This window comes from Harpegnathos saltator, unplaced genomic scaffold, assembly GCF_003227715.2.
Source record: "Harpegnathos saltator strain DR-91 unplaced genomic scaffold, Hsal_v8.6 scaffold522, whole genome shotgun sequence".
NCBI classification, from domain to species: Eukaryota; Metazoa; Arthropoda; class Insecta; order Hymenoptera; family Formicidae; genus Harpegnathos; species Harpegnathos saltator.
Genome location: NW_020230341.1, coordinates 828,562 through 846,849, shown reverse-complemented (window position 1 = coordinate 846,849; position 18,288 = coordinate 828,562). Strand labels below are relative to the sequence as shown.

Below are 18,288 nucleotides of genomic sequence, written 5' to 3'. Positions count from 1 at the left end.
ACAGCTTACAACTTACGACACGTATTGTAGAAGGACCTTTAAGGCTCGTCTACATCAGCTGTAAGAGTATGGCTGTAAGGTTGCAAGACACGAAATGAAATATTTTCATTCGCTGACAGCTTACGTTACAGCCTTACAGCCTTACTCTTACAGCTATTGTAAACGAGCCTTTAAGGCCTGGTCTACAATACGTGTTGTAAGTTGTAAGCTGTAAGAAACTGACCAATTATAGCCGATTATTTTTGTAATAATCGACTGTGATTCGCCAATTCTTACGGCTTACAACTTACGACACATATTATAGAATGACCTTTACAGCTAGTGTAGATGAGCCTTCAAAGATCTGTTTTGTAAACGTGGACAAATATTGGGAACTGTGTTGCGCTTTATATTTTATTTCGTCATCCAAATTATATGCAAATATATAACATTTTAGCTTCTGTTTATTAGGTTAAGATTTTGTACACATACATATAGGCAGAATAGAAAATCACAACGTTAAAATGACAAAGAAAACTCATTTTTCATCATGATTCGATCATTTTCTCATCATTTTGATGTCATCATAATTTTATGTTCTATTTGGATGTTTAATCGTTTAGCCGTTAATATATAACTAAAATATTCCATATCAGATTTTCTTTGATGTTAAATATTTATGATTGGAAGAAGCGGTGTTTTTGCTGTTCTTCGTTAATAAAATCGCAAACCTTCCTCTTTCGAATGTAATTTAAATAAAACGTTGTGTTATCCGATATCTGTAACCAAAATTGAGAGAGAGAGAGAGAGAGAGAGAGAGAGAGAGTAGTGTTAGTTACCTTCTTGATAATTTCTAACATCTTTTTGCTATTTCATATTTGTTATCATTTATGCTTATTTCGAGCTTCGTGTTCCACTTATGTTATTTCTAAAAAAGCGTTAGCACTTAGCGAGATTTCTCTATAGTGAGATTTTGGAACTCATTAACAATAACGACACAAAGCAAAACACTCAGCGTTGTGCAAGTATAATAAGGAGTTTTTGCAACACCGTCTTTCAGATACGGTAAATGTAAATCGTGAACGTTATTCACTTAGGAATAACGTTGCAATGTACACGACCAATAGCATTCACGATTTATGTTTACCGTATCTCGGAGAAGGTATTGGCTGCGTTCAGTAGAACAAAATGATCAGTGAGCGCTTAGTGATTTTTGTCTGTGATTGGAGCATTCTTTTAGATTCTTCATAAACCCAGAAGTATTTACCAATCAGGAACGAGAATCACTAAGCGCTCACTGATCACTTTGGCTACATTCAGCAGACTCAACAGTTGGACAACATTACTAGATTTTTCACTGAATCTCGCTCCTGATTGGTAAATACTTCTGGATCTATGAAGAATCTAAAAATATGATCCAATCACAGACAATAATCACTAAGCGCTCTCTGATCATTTTGTTCTATTGAACGCGGCCTTTGTTCTGCTGAACGCAGCCATTGCAAAAACTCCCCAGTATCTCATCAGTGCCGCTATGGAATTTTCAGGTGGATACCAATTCGGCACGGTACGATTGGATACAAAGTAAATGATTAGTTGGATCTAGTAATTCACTAGATAAAGTGTATCGGTTGGTTGTGTCTAATCGTCCAATGTCGAATTGAAACCCTCCCTAATTTTTGTAGTAATTTCCCTAAAGTTTATAGCGAATTCTTGCACTAGTGCATACTGAGTGTAATCAAGGCCTTTTCATAGTTCGTTCTTACATTTAAAAATCATCTTAAATACTTAAATACATCTTTAAATACTTTTTAGCCTAAAATCAGCATCCGTACGGATCGTTGTATTGATTATAAATAGATCTTCGTATTCAGTGTGCACTGGTACAAGTGACCGAATTTGCTATTAATCACGTTCCATTTAAAATATCCAAAAATCTATGAAAAATATAGTTAATTAGACTTGTTACACATCCCAGACAGCACATGACCTCCTGGGGACGTCCTATGGACGCCCTGAGGATGAAGAAATATCCCCACGACGTCCTTAAGACGTACTCTGAATGTCCTCTGGACATCTGTGCTGTTAGGGATCTCTTCTTTGACTACAACTCCTTTTTTAGAATATACTGGATTTTGTTCCATTATTTTCGTATTTAGCTGATACGTCTAAATTTCCATTACTTTTGGAACTTTTCGAGGGGAGATCCCAATTCGACACAGTATATTGGACACATCTAACCGGTCAGAGTTTTATGTGAAAAGCAAATTAGTAAATCCAACCAATTATTTACATCATGTCCCAATTGTGTTATATCGAATCGATATATATACTTTTTAAAATGCTTTAGTAGATCAGTAGCCCAGACAGCACCAGACATCCAATGGATATACATTTCACGTCCAATTTATTAATATTAATTATGTCCGTATGTGCGATTTACGTCCGTGGACATAAATTGGGACGGAACAAGGCTTATTGGACATCGGACCTGTAGGACGTCCGATGTATGTCCATGAGACGTCCTATGTCCGAAGTTGTGACAAACATATCCTATGAACGTCTTTTGTAAAAAAAATGGACATATAACAGACGTCCAATGGACATCCGTGTGCTGTCTGGGAGACTAGTGGTAATGGATGAAGGGAAACCACAGTGAATTATCGGCGGGATTATAGCACTTGGATTAAAAGTTACATGACAGATGCTTCGGAAATTCACAAAGATCATCAATACTCTCACGGTTATGCATAACTTAAAACTTAAATTTGTAAATTTTTTGTACATATACTTTATTTATTATGGTGTAATGCATTAAGTGTTGCTTCTGGAATGTTTAACAAATAGCTTTTTACTTTTTCACCAAGAGAAAAATATACGATTTATATTAATATATTTATATTATATATAGATTTTATATAACATTTAAATTAAGAAAAGAATAATCAGGAAAAAAAGTTGAGACAATATCAACATGAGGACTTCTTTGATTTTCTCCTTGTTCTTTGTTTCACTTTGTTCCTACTTAGTAACTATTAATAATAATTTGCTCTATTCATTATCAGTACAATTTATTATTTCATCTATGCAATAACAATAAAGTAGCAGAGTTGGTTTTCATGAAAAAATGTTATTAAATAAAATAAAGATATTTATAGTACTAATGATTTGAATAGCTTGTAATGTGTACATATTGAATCATATTTAAATTCACAGCCTAAAAAAACAGAAAATCTCAAACATCTAATAAATCATGAAAATAAGTGAAAAATACACAAACTGTTCTTGGTTTTTGTCGAATGATGTTTTATATATTTCCTACCTGAACTTTATTAGCTTTTATTACATATCACGATAATAGTTTTATTTATGAGTTGCATTTCATATAATAAATTTTCTATTACATTTATTATAACTGTATTTTTAATAAATTTATTTATTTTAAGCAATAAATTTATTTATTTATCAAATAATCGCAATATTATTCATGTAAGAATTTTTCATTTTTCTATTATATATATTAATTTTATATTTACAAATTTCATTTGTATTTGTAGAGAATCTAGAGATTTCTGTTTGTTATCTACGTTTGTTATCACACATACTTAAGTTAAGCGTATGAACATATCACTTATATGATGCAATTATGTTCAATGAAACGTGACATCGTTACTTCAATCGGCAATCGTTTCTTAATTCAAATCATGAGAACGTGCTATCTATTCCTCCATGTATCTTTATTTAAGATATTAATCCTAATTGCAGTGGTCTGTCGCGTATCTTTTGTTCGTTCAAATGCAAGTAATATCAATTCTGATCTTCTGAAGCGCAATTTGATACTCGATTTTCGGTTTACACTATATTTATTTCTCTTTATTTAGCGCTTTAATAAACTCTTCTAACTTTTCCTGGATGTGTCTAACCCGTTCTGAAATTCAAAACAAAACATGATAAGTTAATAAGAATAAGAGATTCTAATATTTATCTTTTAAAAAGAATCACTACCTTAGAATTTATCACTGCCATTTCATTAATAATTTTTTATGTGCAAAAATCTAACACCTTGCAAATTTATGATAATAATAAAAAGATACTGCGATACATACTAAGCTCTTCAGCTAATTTGACTCGTTTGCCAGTGAGTAATTCTTTCTTAATCTTATTATCCTGGCTACAATCCTCAAGAACATCCTTGATCTCTCTTTCTAATCTTCGAGCTTCTCTGTTCATGATTTGTTGCCGAAGTGCATTCGCGGTAACTTTGAGCATTTGTTGGATTCGCCAGAAAAGTACCACATCGTTGCATTCCATCTAAAAACAAATCCGTGTTAACACATTGTTAACAGCGACTACAGTAAGCGTAAACATGTATCTTCTTTACACACTTCATTCTCATGTCCGGTATGATATAAATAATATCCTTTCTTGCAATCATACGCTCTCGCCAAGCTCTGTTGTAGGAAAAATCTTTCATATACGGGATGCCACGTCTCTCGGATGAATTCGTTATTGACTTCAAAGCCGTTCTGCTGCAAATTCTTCCTAACGGCCGTGAGTTCGTCGCGTGTCAGCTTAGATGGGTGTTTCTGTAATTAAGAATTCATGATACAGTCGCTACGGTAAGAAAGCGACTGCGGAAATATTCCATCTCACTGAAGATATCCTCAAGTATATACCTTGTCAGCATATAGAATTTTATCCAGTTCGTTCTTCACGGCCACACGTTGCTGCTGCTCTTCGCTTTGATACTGCCAATAAAGCCACCGTTCTTTACGATTGGGACCCAGCATATTGCGCAGGGTCATTTCTATGCTATTCAACTTCTCTTTCACTGAATTCTCTAGAAATCGTACTGCTTGATCCCATTCGCGCTTGTCGTTCACGCTTCTGTCTTCCAGAGTGTTAAGTTGGATAACACGTAGCATGTCCGACGCCTACGAAATACATACAATTGTTTAACATTTACCACATAAATATTGTGAAGGTCTATTGTAAGAATCAGATAATATAAAACAGAATATTGTGTTTACTTTCTCTTCCCAGGAATGACGCTTCATTGCTTCGTTCACAACGGCGTTTTTTAGGTCATCGAAGATGTCGTCATGGTCCGGGCTAAGTCGAGCCTGCGTCATAAAATTATGGAATTCCTGCTGTAGACTTTCCCATCCACTTTCAACGCTGCATGCTGGAAGTTGCTGATCCGCCCACTGTCTGAGTTTGATGTCGACAGTGGTGTTAAACGTACCTGCAACGCAACGGCATCTTTACAGAATTATTCTGCTTTCATTATACGAATGGGATCTATCAATAGAGTTATTTATGTTATACTTGGATTTCCGCTTTGAGCAGCAGGCAAGTAGATGTTATCAAAAACGTGCTTGCTGACTTTCTCCCAATTTCGTATCATCAATACCTCCTCCCAATGCCTTGGTGACACCTGCGACAGATTTACAATTTCGTCCAGAATTTCGCCACGTGCTTTCTCGAAGAGCTCATCTCTGTCTAGTTCCCGTAACCTAAATTATTATATTGTGAAGTAAATCAACACAAAACTTAGACAAAACACTTCTCTTACTCCAATTACTCACCTTGGAAAATTGTTTTTCCATTCTGTTTCCAAGTTAAACCTTGTGGCTTTGAACGCGTCAGCTTGTTGCTCTACTGTCTCGCGTACCATTTTCCAAAAGCATTCAGCTACAGCTAAACTCAAGTTTTTGGTAGTCACTTGGCCCGACATTGCTAAATTATCTCTAGATGAGAAGAATGTTCGTTACAACGAATATATTCTTAAATAAAAAAAATAAATATCCAGATATAGAAACTATTTGATTAGTATCAATAACATCCATACTTGAAGAGCTTTGAATTTCTGAAGAACTGTTCCTCGTAGTCCTTGATCGTTTGTATACTGTCATCCTGTCCACCACGACCGGTAACCACGGCGAAGTAGCCTAACGCTTTCATGGCGAATAGCTTACCGGACAATATCTCGCGTAATCTTTCCGGATTGGCGAAGTTCTTTTCCGCCATGTCAACCTGCCGTGGAAGAACAACCATGCGTTTGATGATCATGGAATTGATTTCTGATTGTGTTACATCTAATCTAACGAGAAAGGATTCATACTTTCGTCAAGACAAAGATCGTTCTTTTGCCGGATGGATCCATTTGAGATACTAGGTCAGTCACGTTGCTTCTTTCCGCATCGACAGATCCGTCTTGTATGCAGAGAATGATAGCATTAGGATTGCTCATGTGCTGTTGGCTCATTTGTTTGATCGCCTCGCGAGTATCCTCGGCCATGTTAACAGTTACTGACTGCCTTAGAGCGATTCAAAATGGTTACAATATTGTAGGATTTGCGCTCCAAAGTATATAGAAATGTGCTATATACGTACACTAATAATACCAGGTAGATCGACTAGAACCATACGTTGAAGGCCCGGTCCCTTCACCGTCATAGATATGACATCCGGGCTGACTGTTTTGCCGTCTTTAACACTATTCTTCATTCGCAATTCCACCTCGCGTCGTAGCTCGGCTAGCTCAGACTCTTTCGTAAGATCGAATTCTCGAGAGCTATCTTTGAATTGTGCTATATGATACGGTCCTTCACTCAGTGTGACTTTGACCGGTGCTCTCGTCATCATTTGACCTGCTCCCCTGTTTCAAGATGTTGTTGACTGATATTATCATGATTACAGTCTGCGTTTGTATATGATATAATGATAGAAAAAGTGTACCTTGGAAATATCCTTGCCTGAACGACCATCTCGAGCACGGATGTTTTACCGGAGCTTTGATCGCCAACAACCACTACTCTAGGTAAATGATCGGCAGTGGAATAGGAGCTGTCATAGTCGCTGAGCTCATCCAAGACATCGCTGTACATATCGATCAAAGATTTCTACAACGATAAGATCGATCTGAGCAACGCTACAAAGAGGCAAACGTCAAATCAATATGTACAAAATCAAGCTTGTTACTTTGATTTTTTTCTGGTTGAACTTCTGATTTCCCCGTAGGAGCATCTGCTTGCGTAGCTCTTTGTTTTCTCTTTCTAATCGCTCTAATTCACGTTGATACTTCAGTAGCATCTGCATCGGATCCTCTGACATGGTATCCTGTCTCGAGTATTCTTCAATCCGACAGAAAATAACGATGAACATGCAGGACGCATTGATATGAATGAGTGAGAAAAATATTCAATGCACATTAGGATAACATTTACGTACGAGCTTTCTTACGTTCCTCTTCGGTATTATCGCTTGCTAATGGACGTGCAAAAGCAACCTTATTTGGCAATTGATCTTTTGTTTCTGTTTGAAAATAAAATGTCAATATATTTACAATTCATAATCGTTCATATCTCATTCTGTAAATGCAAGAAAGCTGGTATCAATTGACATTATATGAGATTAATGAAACATGAAAATGGCCGGTTCTCCATGATAATCAATGAGATTAAATCAGAAAAAAATAGTGCCATGAAAGATGCATAAGTGATTGCAAACAGAAAGCGTCGACAGATGGTTTTGTCCCATTCAGTATTTGAAGTTAAAATATCTTTTATTATGTGTGTTATTTTATGTAGCGTCTATATATATTTGATTTACTTTCTGAGCATTTTTCATTGTTACAACAAAATCTCTCTCATATTCTTTCGGATTCTTTGTTGCAAAAATTGTTCAGCTACAAAATGCTGAATGGACAGATGAATATATACAAAATATTAATTATCTCAGATTCTTTACACACCTGAATAAGCTTTCTTAGCCACCATTGAGATGGTGTTAATTGCACCTGAACAGAACAGACCATAATAAACTTATAATTAATTACGCATCTATGAAATACAATGTGTTTTGGAAATATATACTGTTTAACCAATGTTTAAGAATAAGCAAACTTAGAAGTCGGTATTAATAAATCCGTACATCAATACATGTAATTTTACATAAATTTGCACATATAAGCAATTTATAAGTCCAGACTACGTATTACAAAATTATGAGAAAATGAAAAGAATTGTAAGTATTGAATAATAATAGTTTTAATGGTTCATACTCTAACAATAGTCAGGCGCGCGTGAAATTATTGATAAGCAGGAAAACGTTAGGCAAATGGAAAATACAGGATAATAATGGAGATTATGGGATAAGATATATCATGAATAATTATGGAGTAAAGTCAGGAACAGCAGGCAATATAAAATACAAAGTAACATTAAACATAATAAGCTCGTCAATCACTCACTCTGTATAGAATTATTCTCTAGATCTCTTTGATGAATTTCTGCTGCTTTAATAGCATCATCCAGTCTTTGATTGAACCAAACTCTGTACTCCTCATACTTAGCTTGCCCATACTCCTTTATACGTGGATCTATTCGTATTTGTCCAATTTTTATCATAAGTTTGTAACCCATTTTCTTTGCCTCACGTTTTCACAGATATGAGCAATTATATATTTGTCACGCTTACCAATTTCAATCTTGTTAGCCACAGTATTTTTAACCATCAGCAATGATCCACGGAAATCTTGCCATTGTTGTTCAGTAGGCATCATATTTTCTAACCATCCTAAATCTGGCAATGCTTCTTTCCACTCATCATATTTCTGCATAGATATAAAAAAATTGTGATAAAATGTCATATAATGAAATAAATAATCATATTTAACAACTGACATGATTCTATAATTTAAAGAGATGCAAATAATGCAAAGAAAAGCACAATTTATAATATTTACTTTCTGCAAAGTAACTCCACCACCAACTGCACCTCCAAGAAGAATATATCGAATTTTTAATGCTCCTCTTAAGATCCTTGCTATCACCATAGCATAACCACGATATGGATTTGTGAAATATCTTAAATGTGGTGTAGCAAGTAATGGTCTGTAGTATTTGTTGAATTTCCCAGACATTAAACTCCGTGTGCTGACTAGTAATACTGGATGTTTCGGAGTTTTAGAAACCAATAAAATGCTACGACTGAAAAGAATATATTTTGAAAATAGAAATAACTATAGTTTATATTCTGTTTATAGCATTATGTTTTGTTTGGAAAGACTTATATAAGTAAGAATTTAAAAAAAAAAGGAAAAAGGAAAAAAAAAGAATACAAGTTATGCATATACTTTAGAGAAATTATAAATAAAGGAGATGTTTTAATATAATACTATAATGTAATGTGAAATTACAATTTTTTTTAATGGTACATTTGCGTGTATTACAATCTGACTTATCGGAGAGTGGAGATACATATTTATGAGATACGGGTTGTACGAATAAATCAAATTATTTTAAAAGACAAGTATTATAAGTGACTTACTAACTTGACCTCTTTGATCGATTTGAATTAATCTTACCCGAATCTGCCATATATGAATTGTTTCATCTCTCGTGACAATCTTCTGTTGTTGATAAATAACTTGAAATAACTGCTCTTGTACAATAAGTGAAAAGTAATTACGAAAATTTCTTAGACTTATGTTACGAAATATATCTAACATATATCAAGAAATCAAAGGTGTAAAACTTTTCTAAAAGCCAACAGTTAGGTTATTGCATCACGAACCTTGATCATTGGTTTTGTAACAGTGCATATCGTGCATGTACCCGGCAAAACAGGGTAGAGATAGCAGATGTTGAAGGAAATAATTTGCTTCTAAAATGTTTATTAAAAAATCCATTAAAAAATGACTCCATAAAATTTTGAAATCACCAATAATAATTGATTAATTTAAACTTTCTTGGTAGTAAATTTGATCTATTAATGATAAATGTCTTTTTAAAAATTTGAATATAAAACTGTAATATCATATTATATTGCTGCGTTCTTTTTGTTATCGTATTTTGTGTATAAATAAATATATTAAAAACAAATATATCAATATAATGTTACCAATATTTCGAGAACTATCATTCGACTAAAATCTACTTCTTAGTCAAGATTCAAACCATAATTTCAAATATCAGAAAAACTGTAGCCATCGACGAGATATTTGGTCTGTTCTTTTTAGCTGCACTACTGAACTGATGCAATAAATTAAAGTGAGAAAAAATATAGTTGTCTCATTCTAACTTATTGCACTAGTTTCGCAGTGCAGCTGAAAAGAATAGACCAACTGGCTGCGTTCCAATATTCACTGCCAGCACTGAAAATCTATAATACGTGACACAAACCATGTATTTGCAATACTGGCAGTGAATTTTGGAACACAGCCACTATGGCTGCGATGTTCACTGCCAGTACTAAAAATATATAGTTTATGTCACAAATATTATAGATTTTCAGCTAGCAGTGAATATCGGAACGCAGCCTGTAAAGACTGTTAAGTCCGTATCAGACTACGGATTGGGATTGAGATTGGATTGAAATTTGACCAATTGGGAAAAAGAAAATAATCTCGGACATAGTAAACTTAGCCTTGATTGATTGGGTGCATTCAGTACTACAACCGCTCACTGAGCGCTCAATGAGCTTTTACATTTGATTGGTATATTCCTTTAGATTTAAAAATATACACTAATCAGATGCAAGAGCTCACTTAGTGCTCAGTGAGCGGTTGTAGTACTGAATGCACCCATTAAATTTCAATCCAATACTCAATCCCAATCCGTAGTCTAAAGCCAGCGGCACACGGTGCTTGTTTTCGTGCTGGATTGCTTGCTGGATGAAAATACTGCGTTCTGATTGGTACATTTCCGAAGATGGATGGAAATATACCAATCAGAACGCAGTATTTTCATCCAGCAAGCAATCCAGTACGAAAACAAGCACCGTATGCCGCTGGCTTAACACGGTTTTAGGGCTCCCTTGGCTAAGAGGCCTTCTACAATAAGCAATTAGTTATAAGCTATAAGCAAATTGACCAATCACAATTGATTATTTCAAAAATAATCGACTGTGGTTGGTCAATTTAGTTACACATATGATTAACAGCTTATTGTAGAAGGTCCAAAACGGAAAATTACCCTGGGTTGTCAGTTTTTATATTACCTCGTCAGTGCTAATGCTAAAAATTAGCTCCCATAACATTTAATCGTCATTAAATTAAATGTTTTTTGTAAACTTTAATTGCATTCGATAAATAAAAATTTTTCGCAAGATAAAAATTGATCGATATCAAAATAATCGAAGTGATATCGCTCACTACTTCTACTCTGGCTGCGATCCGATATTCACTGCCAGTATTGAAAATTTATTATATACGTGACACAAGCTATATATTTTCAGTACTGGCAGTAAATTTCGGAACGCAGCCTCTAAAGCGATGGTCGATGATTCACTGATAAATCAATAATCGATTTTTCTCAAGGTTCTTTATCAAGGATCAATTATCTTCTCGACTTTTCAAATTTGATTAGTTCCAATGTCGATAGTTCCTTAACGCAATTATTGGATGTTTAATCCCTAATTTTTATTCTTCAGTAGACCATCGACGAGACACTAATAAAGACCGTTGGTCTTATGAGAAATACCAGAGAAACATCTCCTAGCACTAACGCCCTCTTAGGAATATTGTAGCTGAAATATAAAGCATAAATATCGAAATAAGCATAAATAGTAACAGATATGGAGTAATGGGAACAAGATATCGGAAAGTGTCAAGAAGGTAACTAACACTGCGTTTTATTTAAATTATACTCGAAAGATAAAAATACACACTCAGGTGTTTATATTCTTCATACGTTCATACGGCATCGTGTGATCTTTCTCTCGTCGTTTCAAGTAACTAGAAAACATATCTTTTGTTTCAGATCCAGTAGAAGCTAAACTAATTTTTTAATTTACCCAGGGCTGAGTCTTTAGCATTACCTCGTCAGTAAGTAGACTAATTTCTCGTCACGCAATAGGACTCTTATTTCTTGCCGCGAAAAAGTAGACTTTTTTTATTTTTAAATACGATTCAATGACAAATTAAACGGACCTTGTACTTTTAAATAGTACGAGTTAAGGATGTATGAGACCAACTTCAATTTTATTTCCAAAAACACAACACGATAAGATCTATATCTTTATTAAGTGCAATGCAAATTATTCTTGAACGAAGACCTGCACGTTTCCTTGCAAAATAATTGTATTATAACTTATTAGGAATAAAACGTATTGTTGAATAATTTTATTTTCCTTTGCAATCCTTATATTACAAAACATACTTTTCCAGACACATTGAAAATATGCTCTATTTACATTGGGTCGTTACCTACTTTTTTGTGCTAGAGATTTTTTTATTTTAAATTTTTACAGGAATAATATTAATCGCTATCTCGCGCGCATAGGCTTTCGTATAATATATATGATTATGGCAGTACATTTACATTAAAGTCTATAATCGTTCTTTTTTTTTTTTAATAATTTCTTTCGCTTGCGTGTAACATGTATAACGATTTTTCTTGTAATATACGAAAATCTACATACTTATATTATGTGCACGAGGCGAGTACGAAAGGAAAAAGAATAACGTCCGTGTTCGCCGAATGCGCGCGCGCACGCACGCTTAGCATGTGTGTATCTTCCTTTATTTGTTTTTCCATATCTTTTGTCGACTAAACGTGGCCCCGTGTCGGCCGAACGCGCGAGTTTGAGATCTAGAAAAGTTCGTAAAAACAACAACGTGCGAAAGTCAAAAGAAATTCGCCTGTTTCATTCGCTCGAGCAAAGGTTACTCTCGGTATCGTCTCCGAAATGTTTTCACGCCACCCTGCGATATGTAAGAATACGTATGAATATGTAAGAATATGCAAGAATACGGAGGAATACGTTTCACGAGTTACGAAAAGCTGGCAGAAGCGCTAAACTCGATTGGACCCGGTTTTACGTTGTCCTTTCCTAAGTAAGCGGCTGGCTGAATCTCTCAATATTTTTCACTCCCGCCTCACCACCTTCCCTCCCGACTCATCGCTACCCGCGTCGCGAGGGAACTCCCCTACGTTTAACTAAACGTTACAAATGTCCTAGTATTGTCTAAGGGTGCCCACTTTGTTCTCCGCTACTTGTCACACATTCAGTCTAAATTCGCGTTACTTGCGGTATTCTTGTAAGTCCTCGAAATTATAATAATCTTATAGAGTGCGACAGAATACTCTTCTAATCGCTAACTGTATATCCTAACGCCAAGCAGTCTCTATATATACATCTTATATCTTTCCCACTTGCTTCCACAGGAAAGGAATTACATTCTAAATCATTCTCGTACTCGCTCGATGTTCGCGGTGTAACGTGATATCTGAGAAAAAAGGAGAAATAAAGAAAACAATGGAGAGGAAGTGAAAGAAGGTAGGAAGGAAAAGAGAATACAAAGAACTCACAACAAATAACTTCTGGCCGTAAATCGCGCGTGGTTCCTCATCGTATCTATCTAAACACAACCGGAGACGAGAGAAAGTAGAGAAGCGCAACGCTCGCTCGAGGAGACATGCAGGGATAAAATCGTTCCCTTTTCACCCTTCTTCATCGTGTTCCTCCTTTTCGTTTCGCGCTCTCTCTCATCTTTGCAGTCCGGATTTTTCCTAGAAAAACATGACTTAGTCATCGCGTTCACTCCGCTCGACGTTCTTTCGCGTCGTCGTTCTTAATCATGAAACACGTATCAAGAGGTGCTATTTCTGTGCTTCTTGCTCTTCGCTTTGCCGGACTCGATCTCGTCCTCGCTCCTACGTCGCTTCTCCTTCAACTGCTTCTCCATCGCCAACATCGTGATCATTCGCTTGTGCGAGTCGCCCACTATCCAGCCGTGCTGCTCTTGCCGATCGTCCTCTTCCTCCTCCTCGGGTACGACTACTGGCTCAGGTTCAGGTTCTTCCTCGTCGCTTGAACTGGACCAGTAGTACAGCTGAAGGGCAGCGGTGCGTTTCCGCCGGCCGATCGCGAGCCCTACACCCTCTTCCACTTTGTTCCACGACTTGGTGGTCTTCAGTTCCTCGTCGTCAGAGTCGCGCTTCCCATTGGACGACTTGCGCTCCTTCGAGTCCTTGTTGCTCGCGGATGTCGTGCGGTTCTTCGATTTCTCTGTGCTCGACTGCTTGCTCTTTTGCTTGTTCACCGGGTTGTTCGCACTGTCGCTCGCTTTCCTCGACCTCGCCGGCGATTTGGAGTGCTTCTTTCGTTTCGCCGGCGGCAACGGGCAGCCGTCGCTCTCCGCGCCGGCACTCTTCGTGGTCGAGAAAACACGATCCGACTTGTGATTGTCTTCCAAGCTATCGAGAGGAGAGTGACTAGTGTGCTCCTCCGTATTCTCCTCAGCATCTTTCTCCTCGTCGACTCTCTTTTGCTTATCTTTCATCTGGTGTTTCTTCTTCTGGGTTTGCACAGCAATGACTTTGGCGGCCTCGATCGCGTTGTCGGTACTTGGCGCTAGCACATCGTTCGGGTTTTGCGCGAGGATCTCTTTCCTCTTGCCGACTTCTCGCAAGATCTCTTCCTCGATCGCCTTCTGCTCCTTCGCGATCATCTGCTCGTGCTTCTTCTCGATATATCGCTCTTTCCTCTTCTCCTTGGATTCTCTCTTCTTGCGCAGCTTGTTCTCGTGTTCCGACCTGTCGCCGCTACGTTTGCTGTTATCCCTCGCATAGGATTCCTCGTCCGAGCTGCTTATTTCCGCCAGCAGGCCTTGCTTCCCTATCGCACACTTCCTTTGCCTCCTGGTCGGCTGAAAGTCCAGGAGTAACCGCTCCTGCTCCTCCCGCATCTTATCCAACTGCTGCTGCTTTCGCTTCTTCGACTCTTGCACCTTTCTGCTGAGGAACACATGAAGCGGCAAGTTGTCGGACTCCTTCTGAGGCTTTTCATTGCTGGACAGTTTCTCAGGCAGCACCGGAATGTCGTCGTCCGCATCCTCCTTCTCGTCCGGCCCTTCCGTTAGACTGAGGTGTTTGCTCTCTACTTCCTCACGACCGATCCCATCGTTAGAAGCTTCCTCTTCTTCTTCTTCTTCTTCTTCTTCTTCCTCTTCTTCCTCCGCTACGACAGCTCCTATGATGCCGTTCAGGAGCTGCGTGCCTTCCGTTGCTGCGATTTCCGTCCCGCGAATTACATTCTCCAACTTCGGCTCGAGATCCTCGTGCCGATCCAAAAGATCCAACGCTTCCTCCAAGGGAATCAGTTCCTTCTCCGGCACATAATCGTTCTTCACGTTTGTCGACGTAATTTCCGTCACGTCTTCGAACGTGTTCTTGTCCAACGTCTCTACCTCAATTGTATTCTTCGGCTCCTCAGCTGTCGGTGCCACTGTCTCGTTCTCCTCGGTTTCCGATTCCGCGTCCGAGCTGTCTTCCCTGTACAAATCGTCCAATTCGAACGTTCTCTCGTACTGATTGTCACAGTCGTCGTCGCTGTTCCTCGCCTCGTCCGTTGCCTTTCTCTCATCTATCACCAAGGAGTGGTCTGACATTTCCGACTCCGACTTGGCGGTGTCGCGGCTCTTCTTCGTGGTGTCTTCTTCCTCATCAATCGCTGATCGCTCCCTCCAGTCGTTCGCAGTCTGATCGTCGTTCTCCAACTCGAGCTCGTTAACCATTCGACCGTTACGATCCGTGTCGTCTTCGTCAACGTCGACGCCAACGTCAGCGTCAACGTCAGCGTTGAGCGATTTCTTCGGGTACTTCTTCGACTTCGACGGACGTGGCGATTCGCTTGCAACCACATGGCCGACGTCGGCCGATTCGTACTCGCTCTCAGATGAAGTCGACAACTCCGCGAACAAGTTCTGCTTGCCCTTTGAACAGGCGCGCTGGCTTTTGGAAATGCCAACGCCGACATCCTCCGTCTTCGCGGCCGTCCTGAACTCATCCGAGCTGTCGTTCTCGTACCACGTGTTCTTCCCTCGTTTCTTCGAGCTCTTGCTTCGTTTCTTCAGCTTGGATTGCTTACCACTGCCGCTGTGCTGTACGGCGCTGCGCTTCAGACGTTGCTTCCGCTCCACGAATTCGTCCATCGGTCCGCTGATCGCCACGACGACGTGCTGCTGCTCCTCGCTCTGGAAAGACTTCAAGGCGCCTTTCGTCTTGGGCGCGAACTTCTCCAGTTCCCGGAACTTGCGATCGGTCGTGCTCTCGTTTACTTTCGCGTCCGCGACGTAGCTGGCCTTGCCGTTCTCCAAGACTGCTTCCAAATCCTCGTCAATGTTCTTCACTTTCGACCAGCTACTTTCGTAGTGTTTCTCCACTTGGCTCCTGTAGGACATCACGCTACCCAAAGTGGGCGCCGTTTGACTCTCCTCCTCGTCGAACTCGTATACGTCCTTCACCCGCTCGATCAGTGGCTCCGTTTTGCGCTCTAAGGAGTCACGGCGTTTCTTCTTCTCGACCAGGCCGCCGTAGTGCTCGTCCCTGCGGATCAACGGAAACTCCTGTTGCTGTTGCTTCTTGCTTTTCTTCGATTTGCGCGGTCGCTGCGCGCTGTTTAGCTCCACGAGTGTCACCGTCTTCGAGCGTTCCTGCTGCTTCCTGTCATTCATCTCCTTCTTGCGCTCGAACAGCTCCCTGATAGGATTGCGCGTCTTCTTCGTAGACGAGTGTCTCGGTGCAACTGCAGTGTCCCTCGCCGACTTCTTCGGCGAGTCCGAGATAGAATCCTTGGCCGCGGCCGCTGCCGCCGCGGCCGCCGCCACCGCCACCGCCGCTGCGACCATCTTCACCGATTGATGATTCTTGCCGTCCGTGGTGTCGTCCTCCGGCAACGTGGACGTCGGGGCACGTGCACACGCCAGTTCTGCCAACAGCTTCATCGGAGCGGAGCCGCTGTAAAGTGAGATGACGGTTCATCAAAAAAAAGGCTCAAAGGATGAGGAAAAATGCAGGAACAAATAAACAGCTTCAAGATAAGCAAGAGTTTATGCAATACGTGGATGAGTAGTGGACAATGATAAAATACAAAAATAAAATGTAAGACATCCCGAAATTATGAAATAGTCTAGATCGCTGTTAATGAGCGCGACGAAAAGCAAGCTATTATTCGGCCTTTAATGCTTCCGGATAGTTCAGCAATATTTGTGAATGAGGGTTTTATTCGCCTCGTTAAAGACGATCTTACTGAATGTACGTAAACACGACGGAGCGGGAAAGAAGAAAGAAGAAAAAACTAGGGAGGTGAAAATATGCAGCGATGAAGTGCCATTAACGCAACACACCGACAATTTCGGCCGGGTGGGAGCCACGCGGCGGGAACTCATCAGTGTGACGATCAACATGAGCGCAAGTGGAGTCTCGGTATTCCTAAAAACGCAGGTGTATACACTCTCTCGAGACGATGCTCTCCCCCGATCAGGCATTTCCCGAGAGGAGGAAACACGTTGGCTCGTAAATAGCCGGGCGAAGTAACGAACGTCGTGCGTCAGGTGCTATACTAAGTGCGCTCTAGGCAGGGTCCTATAAGGCGCTACACGTCGGTGTTGTTGCGGCGAGATCGCTCATCGCGTATAGGGCGGAGTGACGAGAGAGAAAGAGAGAGAGAGAGAGAGAGAGAAGGATAGCGCGGATCAATACGAACGCAACGTGAACGAATGGGCATCGTTCGACGGGAGACGCGGTCTCACGGCCACCCTCGATGAAACCGAGCTCGTGACTGCGCTCGAATAATTCCAGCCCGAATGGAAAAGGAAAGGAAGAAAGAGCAATCCAGACGTCGGCTGCCTCTCGTTCACCGCCTCGCGTTTTACATAACGCTGCTCGTGTCGTACTTTGGCCGCCGGGAAATTAATCGTCGTCTCGACGACGACGACATGCGAGAGCGCGGTTGTTATTTTCCTTTCCAGCGAGCGAGCACTCTTTTTGCCCGTGCCGGTGCTGATCATGCGCTAAATTCGATAGCGCAATCGAGGAATCGAACGGCTGCGAAGCGTACGGCCGGCGCGAGTGAAGCGATCAACAGGTTGCTGAACCGGCGCGCGATGCCGAAAAATGCGCGATTTGATGCGCGACTCACTGTATAAATACAGTTAATTTTTTGCCTTTATTCTGCGAGTTCGACATTCCGTTGCATATGCACCCCTCCCCCGTTCGGCCCTCCTTCATTCGCGTCTTTTTGCAGAGATGAGATCTCGTGTATGAACCGGCTGAAGCGCGAGGCTCTCCGCGAGAACGGTGTCTGTTGGGAAAGGCTCTGCGCGGAAATCGATAGCAGCCACTGTCACCGCAGACGTACGAAGGAAATCGACTAATTGTACGCCCGGCTTTTGCTGAGAAATTTTCGATATCGCAATGCCAATGGCACGACTTTGGTGGCCGGCGACGTTTCGCAAGCTTTTCCGCGAAATACTTCTGAGGGAACCGCGAGAGCAGCCTCGTTCCTTCAAGAGTCCTCGAC

The 18,288-nt window shown here is 40.0% G+C and overlaps 2 protein-coding genes across 6 annotated transcripts in view; both read right to left on the bottom strand.

Moving 5' to 3' along the window:
* Window positions 1-3,733: 3,733 nt before the first annotated feature.
* On the bottom strand, window positions 3,734-9,611 carry Opa1 (Opa1 mitochondrial dynamin like GTPase). Of its 4 annotated transcripts, XM_025303006.1 has the most exons (19): window positions 9,559-9,611; window positions 9,350-9,421; window positions 8,729-8,972; window positions 8,461-8,596; window positions 8,234-8,362; window positions 7,736-7,780; window positions 7,213-7,296; window positions 6,964-7,115; window positions 6,721-6,884; window positions 6,376-6,640; window positions 6,104-6,295; window positions 5,831-6,015; window positions 5,568-5,729; window positions 5,308-5,495; window positions 5,010-5,224; window positions 4,656-4,913; window positions 4,365-4,565; window positions 4,086-4,290; window positions 3,734-3,907 (listed from the first exon to the last, which is right to left on the bottom strand). In XM_025303006.1, the coding sequence occupies exons 2-19, from the start codon at window positions 9,376-9,378 to the stop codon at window positions 3,843-3,845; spliced, it is 2,919 nt and encodes a 972-aa protein (XP_025158791.1). In that variant the 5' UTR covers window positions 9,379-9,421; window positions 9,559-9,611; the 3' UTR covers window positions 3,734-3,842. The 4 variants fall into 4 exon arrangements, with proteins under 4 accessions (XP_025158791.1, XP_019696610.1, XP_011138217.1 ...); XM_019841051.2 differs by lacking the exons at window positions 7,213-7,296; window positions 9,559-9,611 and having other exon boundaries at window positions 9,350-9,508; XM_011139915.3 differs by lacking the exons at window positions 7,736-7,780; window positions 9,559-9,611 and having other exon boundaries at window positions 9,350-9,508.
* A 2,482-nt stretch (window positions 9,612-12,093) lies between these two features.
* LOC105182481 (serine-rich adhesin for platelets) overlaps window positions 12,094-18,288 on the bottom strand; it is a 39,431-nt gene continuing 33,236 nt past the window's right edge. For both annotated transcript variants that reach the window (XM_025302996.1, XM_025302997.1), the window contains exon 9: window positions 12,094-16,724. In XM_025302996.1, coding sequence (XP_025158781.1) covers window positions 13,577-16,724 — 3,148 coding nt within the window. In that variant the 3' untranslated portion in view covers window positions 12,094-13,576. The remainder of the gene's footprint in view (window positions 16,725-18,288) is intronic.

What these genes read in the sequence shown, in the direction of transcription:
- Opa1 (XM_025303006.1), bottom strand. Translation starts at nt 9,378, where the DNA reads ATGAAACAATTCATATATGGCAGATTCGG. An exon ending in TTCATATATGGCAGATTCGG is followed by an intron (nt 8,973 to 9,349) that starts GTAAGATTAATT and finishes TATTCTTTTCAG; the next exon opens with TCGTAGCATTTTATTGGTTT. An exon ending in TCAACCAGAAAAAAATCAAA is followed by an intron (nt 6,885 to 6,963) that starts GTAACAAGCTTG and finishes TTATCGTTGTAG; the next exon opens with AAATCTTTGATCGATATGTA.